Source organism: Plectropomus leopardus, chromosome 5, assembly GCF_008729295.1.
Source record: "Plectropomus leopardus isolate mb chromosome 5, YSFRI_Pleo_2.0, whole genome shotgun sequence".
In the NCBI taxonomy this organism is placed as follows: domain Eukaryota; kingdom Metazoa; phylum Chordata; class Actinopteri; order Perciformes; family Serranidae; genus Plectropomus; species Plectropomus leopardus.
In genome coordinates, this window is record NC_056467.1 from 22,836,796 (window position 1) to 22,848,338 (window position 11,543).

An 11,543-nucleotide genomic window follows, 5' to 3' on the forward strand; every position below is an offset into this window, starting at 1 on the left:
CCTCATTTTGTTTCCCAACAAAAGTCTGGACTGAGCATCAACTAAAATCAATTATTTAATAGTTTTTAAATCAAGCGCAAATGACCTCCCTTACTTCTTTGAGCTATGTGACCATGACTATGTTTATGGGATTATTAAGAGGTTTCCCAAAATCTGTTGAAGAGGGAAAACAACAATCTCTGACGACTGTGTTTGTTACAAAATGTCACCTGCATTTTAATATCAGTTTCAAAGCCGTAACACAATGACAAATCAAAAGCAGAGGGATAAGGACACTAAATATCTGACAGACAAAAACAAAAGAATGGTGTACAAATAGCTATTGGTTTGAGAGTTAAATCTACAATTAAAATTGGAGAGAGATGGCCCTGGTCCAAAACCAATGAGCATCTCGCACACAAATTTCACTTGATATCTGCAATCATAAGAAATTACATCCCCAGACGGAGCTAATATTAATGTAGCGGTCAGCAACAGGGCAACACTGCCGTGTTTGGAGCTGAATATACAGATAAGAAAGGTGGCCAATACCGTGCTGTCTGGACCACAGCTCTTATTCACTGTCACTGGCGTCACTGGAGTCCGATCCTCTCTCACTCCCACTTCCGCTCTGAGCCCGGGTCCCTGAGTGGTCACTGCTGCGGTCGCTGTGTGCTGGAGAAGCACTGCGACTCCTGCTGCCTCCTCTGTTCCCTCCCTCATCCTCGCTCCCGCTCCCCTCCTCCCCGCTGCTCCTGGCCGAGTTCTTGTTGTTCTCGTTGTCGTCGCTGTCATCGTCACTGCCGAAGATCTCTTCCTCGTCTCGCATTTCTCTGGTCCTCTCCTCGCCGCTCTCGCTTCCACTGCCGCTTGCCTTCCTCCTCCGCTTCTGTCTGTCCTCGTCCTCTTCATCCTCCTCTCCTCTCTGTTCCCGGTCTTCATCTTCCCTTTCAGATTCACTACCAGAGTTCTCTGCCTCGCTGCCGCTGCCCTTGTCCTTCTCATCACCTGAAGAAAGCAATTCAAGTGTCACAGGCAAAAACAGAAACTGATGAAGACCTGTCACCAGTGCACCAGCTGGTAGCCAAATAAATCAAAATGAAGTGGTAAGAACTGTGGTGGATGAGAATACACGAAAACTAACCTGAGTCCTGTAAGTCCTTATCCATGTCCATGTCTTCCTCCTCATCTTCTGGCTCATGGTTCTCCAGTTGAGCTTTACGGGCTTCCTAAATATCACAACCAAAAGGGAATCACACATCAGAACAATAAAACTGACCAAGAGTACAAGCTTCAGAGTTCCCACTAATTTTTATAGACAAAATGTTCAAACTTAACCATGACTTTTCAAGGACCCATAATACATTTTCTTTGACCATTCACGGCATATAACATGAACAGACCTGGAACAATACTTGTACACTTTACAAATTATTAACATTAATTTTCTTGCCCAACGTTATTTAAACATATCAGATTTAAACTCTTAAACTCTTCAAACATAATTCCAGCTCCCGTAATCGCAATAATCTATATTTAATCTTTAACAAATACAGTTTTCTAAACTTCTGTGATTTTTAAATCAATATGAGGTATCAAAGTAAACAGCACCCTTTAGTTCAAATCAGGAAAATAACAATAGTTCAGTCACTAGTCTTATTGCAAGTTTCTTAAAAAGCAAAGTGCTGTACAATAAGAGATACAATTACCTGCAAGAGAAGTAAAAGTTTGGTCTAACTAACATCAGCAAAAAGAGGAAAGTAACAAATGCACTCACCTGGGCTTCCAGCTCTTTCTCGTTCATCTCTCTGTGCTTACACACCAGCACGGCGTTTGTGGTGGACTGGGCTCCGGCCTTGGCTCTCCTCTTGCTCAGACGCACCCTGCAAGACAGAAGACAAGCTGTCAGAGGACAAGTCCTATCAGCATCCCATGAGAGCCCTAGTGCAGTTTGGTTTGTGCATGACCAATATACACCAAATTGTCTTAATTTCTTATTTCTTTCACATAACAATCTAAATTAGGCTTGATCTAAACACAGCAGCTGCAGTTACATTTGTAAACTGCACAACATCCTTGCTTCACGTTGAGGAACATCAAAAAGTCTCCTCTCTGCTCAGTGAGTTACCTTGTCTCCAGCTCATTGTAGTAAACACCATCTCCATCTCTAAAGATGAAGAAGTAGTTCTCCTCATAACCTTTGCTGGCCTTGTTCTTCACGTTCCAGTTGTACTCCCTGGCTATCTTGTAATCATACCTGAAACACAGAAAATAAAATGCCTTTATAGTATACAACTTAAAACAAGCTAACCTAAGCATCAAGGTGATTTTGAAATGTGTGATTTTCTTAAAGTAATAGTTTCACATACAGATCCTCAGGCATATAGTCCATGCCCTCATCGCAGTCTCTCTTGCGCTTGCGAATTGTTTCTTCATTGGGCAGGAAGTAGGCCACAAACTGATTTCCTTCCTCATCCATCATACCTCTGTAATGAAGAGACATGAAATTAGGGCTGATGCAGAAATGATACAGCTTAAACACACATCTATGCAACAGATATTTTGTAGACACCTGATCATGGCCTGAGACATCATTTCCACTCCTGCTGGTCCTGACATGTCTTTCGGCGCAGGATCAGAGTCAAAGATGACCTGAGCACATGGGTTGATCCACATCTGGAGAAAAGAAAAAGTGCATAAAATATAAATCTGCAGACTAAAACAAACTATGGGAGCAACAGTAGATTGTTGTTTACTATAGAATATATATTTGCTGTATTTTATTGTGAAGTATTTGTGACATCTGTTCCCCTCCCGGCACTTCTACTATTATGAGGCCTGTGACACAGAGACTCTTCAAGTCATAAGCTGAGTGAAATAAGAGCTCACCTTGAAGTCTGGGAACACAGGTAGAATCTCCACAGGAGTAACTCTGGGTTTACTGTAGTGCTGCGAAATCTGGAGACAAACCACAACAAGTTCACAAAACATAGCACGTTTTTCAATTGGCCAAAACACTATTGCATTTTGGGTGAATGTGCTAATTGCATCTGACAGCTATCCATTACATACAGGAGGACTGCACAGAGTGACAACAAAACAACAGCTGAAGAAACTGCTATAACTTCTGTCCAATCTACTCTGAAGTTACATGAAATGTTAAGGCTGTTAAACAACAACTATATTTACATGCACAAAATGTTCCAGGAACACAAGCCTCCCTCTTTCATTACTTAAACCACCTTGTTGCACGGTTAAGCGTTGCGATATTTGCTCATATCCAAAAACCTGTTGATATCAGTCTTAAATGATGTTTTAAAGTATGCGCATTTCTGCCTCCAACTAGAAATGAGGGCTTTACTTTTGGACACGCATCTCTCCACGGCCATGAAAACTTTTCGTTTGTGCACAACGCATTAATGACAACGCACAGAGCTGACTGTAAAAAGGGAAGAAGCAGGGTGTCTCAAACTGTGGTAAAAAAAAAAAAAAAAAAAAAAACAATGAACTGAGATGCATTTTCAGAATGCACCTTATACGTGTTCACAGAATGCTCCTAAAACCCCACTAATACCAGTATTCTTATCAGTCACTTACCTGTTTCTGTGCATCTTCAAATGTTTTCTCAATAGCAGAAATCTGGCTGTCCCTGTCTTTGTAGATTTCTTCCTCTGTAAACTGCTGTTTGACGGATACACCGATCCTAAACACAAAGCACATCAAAGTTACACAATAGACTCAATGATGTATATATTTTTCCTTTCTTTATACCTTTCTGACATTTCAGCTGGGTATACGGTACATGATGGTAATTTATGTTTTTAAAAAAATGCAAAAGCTGAGCTATTGGTGATAGAAGTCATTTTGACATGTATGCCACTGTCAAGCCTACAATGCTATGTTTCTAATGAGCCTACTGAGACAAATCTTGCTAATAATGAGCAGCCCTCTTGCTGGAGAACCTGATGACACTTGTTGCTCGTCTCTATTTATTAGCCACATGATTTTCTTCAACACATCTTTAGTTTTCAGCCCACTGAATAAAGTCATAGTTATGTGTGGCAATACTCCCTACAAGGGGCAGAGTCATTTTTCTTTATTTACTAGCCATGTAACGTCATCCCTACCACTTGCAGTTGCCATATTTCTGAGCTCAGCTGCCTGTTCCACCAGTTGAGAATGACCTCTTGGCCACTACAAGAAATTGCCTCAATCATAGACTGTTTGGGCTCAATACAGAGTCTCTGTATTAGTTTAATAGAGGAGTGCCTGGGTTTATGATAGTATTGAAAAACATTCCTACAGGATTCCTAAATACCCCAGTATATCTAAATGCCTCGATACTGTCCAAGCCTATTACGCACGCACAAAATCGTCTACCATCAGGTCATTTCAAAGTGAACACACTAAGCCCACTTACTTGACTTCCACTTTCTCGTTGGAAACGCCATATCTGTTAAACTCTGTAGAAATATATTCTGTCTTTCTCATCCACGGGACCACCTTGGCATGCTGCTGTGACCTTGTAGAGAAGAGGATAATGTTTAAACAGAAAATCACCATGTGAATTTAAAACAACATGGAGCTGCCTGTTAAGCAGCCTTACCTCTTTGAACTGGATGGAGCCTGGATGTCCTCCTCCAAAAGTTTTTCATCAGCGGGATCCAACAGTACTAGCAATATAAAAGATTGGTTTAGTCTACACAGACATTTGATTAAACAAAATAGTATGTGAAAAAAATTAAGGATAGGTTTTGACACGTAACAGCAAGGTGAGACTAACTGTTGGGGTCAATGCGGTAGGTGTCTGGGTTGATGAGATCGATGGTGACCCCAAGGTCTGGCTCAGTCAGGAGCTCATGCTTGTGCTGCTTCTCCAGAGAAGTGGCTTTATACTGTACAAACCTGCCACACACAGAAAAACAAATGTCAAGATGAGCACATGTTCATCAGCGTGTATTGTGTGGATGGAGAGGCAGGATGTTTACCTGTGCTGATCAAATGGATATGTGATGAATTTGGGGTCAAAAGGGATGTCGGGCAGGCTGTTGCAGTACTTCACTCGACAGACCACCCCTGACCTGATATGGGCACAAAAGTACAGGACATACACAGCTTAGGCTACTCAGACACTTTTGCATACCTTAGTGGCACACTCAAAAATACTGTACGTAATAATAATAATAATATTAATAACTTAATTTATATAGCACATTCAAAAACAATTGTTTACGAAGTGCTTTGACAGACAGAGCAAAGGCAGGAACTCATGGAATAATAAAATAAACATTAGCAAACATGCCAAACAAAGAAAGGTCTATAAAAGTCAAGAACAAAATGCATGTACTAAAAGTCAACAAGAATACATTTGAGCCTCGATTTTGGAATGACTAGGAGGCCCCAAGCTGAGGAGCTGAGGCTGCACGCTGGCTCATTAGGGGTCAGCATTTCAGAAATGTAATTTGGGGCAAGACCCATACATGCTTTAAAATGCTTTAATAAATATTTAACAGTGCTTAACTTACTTACCTCTCTGGAACAGTTCGATGAGAGGAGGGCCTACTAGAAGACAAAACAAACATTTTGTCAGATTTCACTATACATTTCTCATTCTTGTATTACAAGCACTGTAAATGTTGTAAGAAGCTTCCTCTAAGGAACTGTTATTTCTGAACCTAGAAGACACTTGGGAAGAACTTTTTTTTTACTTAGGGGAGGGACACACAATTTTAAATCATTGTATTTTGTATTTTTTTTGGGATTATACTAGGATTTCATTGTCAGCTTATTTTTCCAAACATCAGTGGGTAAGTTTTTAAAATCTAGCAATGTCCACTGTTGTATACAGTGTATTTGGAGAAGCAGTCATTGTATTTACCTGCTGCTAAATACTGTCTGTGTCAAGTGCTCTTGTGTGTGTGTGTGTGTGTGTGTGTGTGTGTGTGTGTGATGTGCACGTTTATTAAATTTTGTAGGCTGTCAAACACTCATAATAAGCTGTTTGTTTTGGTTAGAGCTCTCTTCCCCATACTGTTTGCCAGTTGCATTGACTTTAATGTCTACATTTAGTGTGAATATTCATAAATAAATAATAAAAAAAAAAAAGAATAATATGGTCATGTGTAAAGGAGGGAGGGTTCAAGACAAAAAAAATAAATGAGGTCGTAAAGTCAGCCTTTCTTCTTCCGCTGGTAAACAAAGAAAAGTCCCTGATGAGTTTAGAGTGTTTTATTTGTCACAAGAATTTAATAAGATTTATTAAATGATACATCTTAAAGCTCTGCACACTGTAGTTAATGCAAATCAATATTGTTCTGCCAAGCGTTACTGCCTTACTGATGGCACTTGGACCGGTTCACCCTGGCTATCTTTAGCGTTAAGCTACCATTCACACAATGTTAGGCAACTAACGCCCCTCTACAACAACTTAAGGTTACTGAAACTGACCGAATGACCAAATTCACTTAACTTATGATGTCCCTTTACGCTAGCGTTAGTAATTTTAGCGTGCTAACATACTTTAGCAAGCAGGTTACCGTCGGTTAACTTGACGCTTGCTTGTTTCTTCGGATGGCTAACTAACTAGCAATGTTAGCTAATGTTGTACACAAACGATAACTCAGCCACTAAATAAGCTACTGCTAACGATTCGTAGATGTTAATATTGACATAAATTATCCAACGTAGACAGCCGCTAGTTTATCAACCGTGTCAAATAAAAATAAGAATAAACATTTTTTTACTAACCTGTGGCCGTCTTCTCGTTGAGATTGTGTCTGAATCGTTGGAGCCATGCTTACGCCAAACTGCTTACGACTGAAAGCGAATTTATTTGTTTGCACAGATATTAAACAAAAATACGCCCGATGAAAGCCAAAATGTTTGGCCAAATTTTAACTATAGACAACTTTTAAATTACACTTAAATCAGAATGTGAATAGCATTTTTATTTCGACCCGGCGATACATCCATGATAAACCAGGATGATGACCCGGAAATTCACGGACCTGAGGAGGCTTTACTTCATGATGAGCGACCCCTGCTGCCCCGGCATGCGACGCGTTCAATCTTCAACGGAGTGGAGTTTACACACTAACAAAAACTTGAACTTAAAAAATATTTACATTTATGTAGAATATTAATACAAAACAACGTTGGAAGCCTTGTCTTAGTAATAAAATGAGTAAAAAAAAAAAACTCCAAAAGCAAACCCTGACAAAAATGCCTTGGTGTAGATTTTCTCTTTCCCTTAGACATTTTCCTCAGAAAATCTCTTTTTTGTTCTTTTTTTTTTTTTTTTTTTTTTAAATATTTTTTTTAATGGACCAATTTTTCTTTGCAATTTATTGTGACATTTCTTGGCAAGTCTTGCCTTTCCCCCTTTGTTTTCAAAAGAACTGAAACTGATTCTCTCAAGTTCAATGGTTTAAATATTTCTGTAAGGCATCTAAATGAAACACAAAAAAGTGACATCCATTTAGGTTTCAAAAGGTTAAACGTATGAATTTAGCTTTTGTTTAATTTACTGGATATAACATTGGCATATTTGTTAACAACTGAGCAAAATCTATTTTCTGATAAGGAGTTCAAGATGTGGTTGACATTAGACAAATAATTTTCAAGCTAATAATAACCCAAAGAGCTAATTTTCCCTAAAAAAAAACATTTATATAAAATAGAAAAGCACTAATACCCTGTGTGAGGAGGTATATCCTGTATTGTGATACATTTTGGTATTACATTTCAGTCACTGGGTCAGGTTTCATAGAATTCATTAAAGTAAATCATATTTTTTCAACAGAATATTCAAAAAGAATAGAGAAAACACTAAGACCCTGTATGATGGGGTATGTCCTGGAAGTACATGGAAGTTATTTAGAAAAAAAATCATAGTTTCCATTAAAAGATGTATATAAAATAAAAGAAGCACCAAAAATATTATCTCATATGACGAGGAGTGTGCTGTGTTGTGATATATTTAGGTATTAAATTTAAGTAGCTAGTCACATTACATGAAAGCAATTGAGTAGAAAAATCATGAAATGTCCATAAAAAATTAACATAACATTGAAAGAAGCACTAACATCCCATTAGAAGAGATACTGTATGTCCCGTGTTTTGATGCATTTTGATTTTAAGTATTAGTAGTTAGGTATCTATTTAGGAAACTGCTGTTTCTTCTCTATTAAAATATTTATGCAAGTTTAAAAACGCACAACACAATAATCGTGGAAATACCTTGCCGGATATCAGACAGAACTGACGACTTGTTACATTCTGTTTCAACTCGAACTCGGTTGAATGAGCAGATTCAAAGGTCTGGACCAGAAATGTATAGCGCACAAATTTAGAATGTGTGCAATACATGCAATCAGTTTAGCATATTTTTCAGTCAGCTGAAGCTATTGAAAAAAAATAGTGTGATTTAAGTAGTATTAATTTTTGATACTTTATTAAAAGTGTCTAAAGTGAACATCTGTTGAATACCCAACTTAAAACTAACTTCACTGACTGCAGTTACATGGAAGTAGCATCAGTATTACATGGTGTGTGGCAATACTATAGCAACTGAAAATTGCACACACAATAAAAAAAAAAGTAAATGAAAACACAAGGCGAGTTATACTAAAATTACTTTATTACAGCTGATTTCTGTTCAATATCCCTCTGCCAACACAATGGTAAATATAATACAAACAAAATAGTAAATTTGATCTTATTTTTATTCTGTTTTATGAATCTTTTTACACAATTAAAATCCACTTTTAGTACTTTGCCATCTCTTATGTAGTATCTTTATAATCTCTCTGACATTCAATAACAAATTCCACCATCTATACATTTTAATACAGGTTATGAGTTGTAGTGGTAATGTGCCAAAGAAGAATACTGACATCTTCAAAGAAATGCAATCTCTTTTCATAATTTGCCTGTCACCGTGACGTCTTTTCAAGCCTTTTTTTTTTTTTTTACTTTGGCCACTAGACCACAACCACCTTGTTTTTATGTTTCATACATTTCATGCCGTCAGCCCACTGATAGGTAAAACCATGAAGATGAGACAACGCAGTGGTATATGGGATTGGCAACTCAGGTATGGCACAGTGTTTGACCATAGAAAGGATCGCCATTTTTTTGTTGCCAATTCTCATCCGGTATTCCATAAGCTTTCAGTCAGTAGGACAAATTTTGACATCAACGTTTAAGTAAAAAAAATTCAAATACAAAATAAAATCCAGGTTTGTGGAGAGGTCTCATGACTGACAATGATTGACAACAATTTCCAGACTCCCTCACATATAACATTGACATAAAAGTGAACAAAAGTTGTGCATACAAACTTAAGGTTGGCATGTATGTGAGGTTCCATTGGCCTAACATTCAAACTCTTGGCCTTGGCTTTTGACTTAAGGTAAGATTCCCATGAATACATTCCCCTTTTCTTTACCAAATAATCAATAAATCAGAGAAGAAATGATGAATATAACCTGCTGTGTTACAGTAGCTGGAACTAGTCACTCGGCATTAAAAAAATTATAGAGTTTTTGGGACCAAACCATATGTAACTTGATATAATGCATACCTTTAAGGATAGGATATATACACGTGGAAAATTATCATCCCACCTATTTAAGAAAAAGACCCCAGCATTTTTTTGTCCTCAAATGTGATAGGAATATATCACAGTATGACATTCAGAGAGAGTCTGAAAGGTGGCTCTGAATCAGAGTGGAATGGGGACAAATGATCAAACATGCGCAGCGAGGGAGAACGAACTCTGCAGTGATGATGCTCAGAGAAGGCCGCCTGACTAAAGGAGATGACAGCAAATACATGCATATGAGCAATCCTGTGTGTGCACACAAGAATAACTTCCAATTAGCTATGTCCACACAACTCCAGACCACTTTGAGAGTGAAAAAGGTTTGCTAATGTCACTGTGGTCCGTCAGTTAAATAAAGTTAGTTTTACAAATTATTTTCTTAAAATGTGAGTTTTTAAATGTTGTCTTTAATAAAATATACACATATGAACATTCGACTCCAGCTTTGTGATTAAAGGGAGCATATTATCTCTGGATTCTTAATGGCCTTTTCAACTAAATGTTTTCAGCTCTCTGCACGGAAACTTGAGAACGGAGGCTGTTAAAACTCCTGCGATGATGTTTCGACCACAAACCAGAGCGAAAGGAGCGAGCGGAGACAGATATAATTAGAGGAACTGCTAGAGATATCAAAGGAATACCTAAGTGCTTTTTGCCACATTTATTTTGTATTTGGCTGTTTTCAGAGTGTGCGTTGACTCAGTTTTACATTTACATGTATATGATACATCATGCAAACATGTGCTTGATTCAGTCGCCCTTGTTCATGGGTTCTGATGAGATGGTGTAACATCTAAAACTTAGCACCTTTTTTTTTTTTTTCATTTTTAGTGTTATTTTAATGGGCCCCAACATTTTTTTTAACAGTTTTCTTAGTGCCGAGCCTGCTGTCATGGTCATGACAATCACCTTAAGCTTTCTGCTGCACATAATGGACTGTCTTCAGTGAACTCAGTTCAGTTTGTTTTATGGAAACTGTAGCCAAAACATACCTAAAAAGCCTGCAGCATCCTCACACCCTCTATGCAATCAAAATTCGGCATAAACACACAGAGGAAATAACTAACAGTTTAAAACAGTTAAAGGAGGGGGGGCGGGGGGGGGGGGGGGGGGGGGGGGCTTGCTTTTTTATCTGTACTTGGGAATTGCTCCTAAAAAGAAATAAAAAAATCACAGCCCAACTCCTCAACTTAGCTACATGCGTACCGACAAAAACACTCATCCAACAGGTGCTTTGTTGTGTTCTACTATTAATTTTACACATATTCCGCTGTATAAAGTGCTTTGAAAAAGGCAGCAGTTTAAAAAGGCACTAATAAAAATCAACAGGTCAAAACTAGGATTTTATTAAAGGCAAATAGGCCTTCCTTTCCCCTTACAAGTCCTCCTGTGAATGTGTTCACTAACATTGTCTGTAACAAAGCGGTTTCCCATTTTACCCCCAGAGTACCACCATTCTAAAGATCTTAAAGACCTAAAAATATGGTTACTGATATACACAAGTCATTTTCTATCTTTCACTATTTATAAGAATTTACTACATGCGCAGTGAATATAATGATCTGAGAAAAGTATTTGGGACCTCAAACTAAAATACGCTGGCACTGATTATAAACTGATAAAATTTAAAATATTAAACTATAAACATCTTAGACCAATTGTTATAATCAAAGGTTAAAAGGCACTGTAGTAGTGTTGTAGCATAAGCCTGAAACAGTTATTATATTTGGCTCTGAATTTGTAAAGTCTCATTTTGGCTGATGATGAGGAAATCAGGTGAGATAAAACTACTAAATAAAAAGGAGGCATTAAATGTATCACAATGACCATTACAGCAGGCTGGAATCACAACAGCAAAGCAGCTTTAGTTTGGTCTGCTGTGTTTTTTACCACCGTCGAGAATCGACCAGTGTATGAATGAGTGCGCATGAGGAGGGTGAGGGAGGGGGGTCCCCTCTTA

At 38.0% G+C, this 11,543-nt stretch overlaps 1 protein-coding gene across 2 annotated transcripts; it reads right to left on the reverse strand.

The window, feature by feature from the left end:
- Nucleotides 1-191: 191 nt before the first annotated feature.
- On the reverse strand, nucleotides 192-6,946 carry paf1 (PAF1 homolog, Paf1/RNA polymerase II complex component). Of its 2 annotated transcripts, none has more exons than XM_042486519.1 (14): nucleotides 6,727-6,946; nucleotides 5,509-5,538; nucleotides 4,968-5,060; nucleotides 4,763-4,884; nucleotides 4,586-4,652; nucleotides 4,400-4,501; nucleotides 3,577-3,682; nucleotides 2,869-2,937; nucleotides 2,552-2,655; nucleotides 2,349-2,465; nucleotides 2,108-2,236; nucleotides 1,757-1,862; nucleotides 1,124-1,208; nucleotides 192-987 (listed from the first exon to the last, which is right to left on the reverse strand). In XM_042486519.1, the coding sequence occupies exons 1-14, from the start codon at nucleotides 6,771-6,773 to the stop codon at nucleotides 554-556; spliced, it is 1,611 nt and encodes a 536-aa protein (XP_042342453.1). In that variant the 5' UTR covers nucleotides 6,774-6,946; the 3' UTR covers nucleotides 192-553. The 2 variants fall into 2 exon arrangements, with proteins under 2 accessions (XP_042342453.1, XP_042342451.1); XM_042486517.1 differs by having other exon boundaries at nucleotides 5,509-5,541.
- Nucleotides 6,947-11,543: the final 4,597 nt, after the last annotated feature.

Bases quoted from the DNA above. Each gene is read 5' to 3' on its own strand.
- paf1 (XM_042486517.1), bottom strand. From the start codon at position 6,773: ATGGCTCCAACGATTCAGACACAATCTCAACGAGAAGACGGCCACAG. The intron at 5,542-6,726 runs GTTAGTAAAAAA...TTTGTCTTCTAG, and splicing joins CAACGAGAAGACGGCCACAG to TAGGCCCTCCTCTCATCGAA. The intron at 4,885-4,967 runs GTAAACATCCTG...TGTGTGTGGCAG, and splicing joins TATCCATTTGATCAGCACAG to GTTTGTACAGTATAAAGCCA.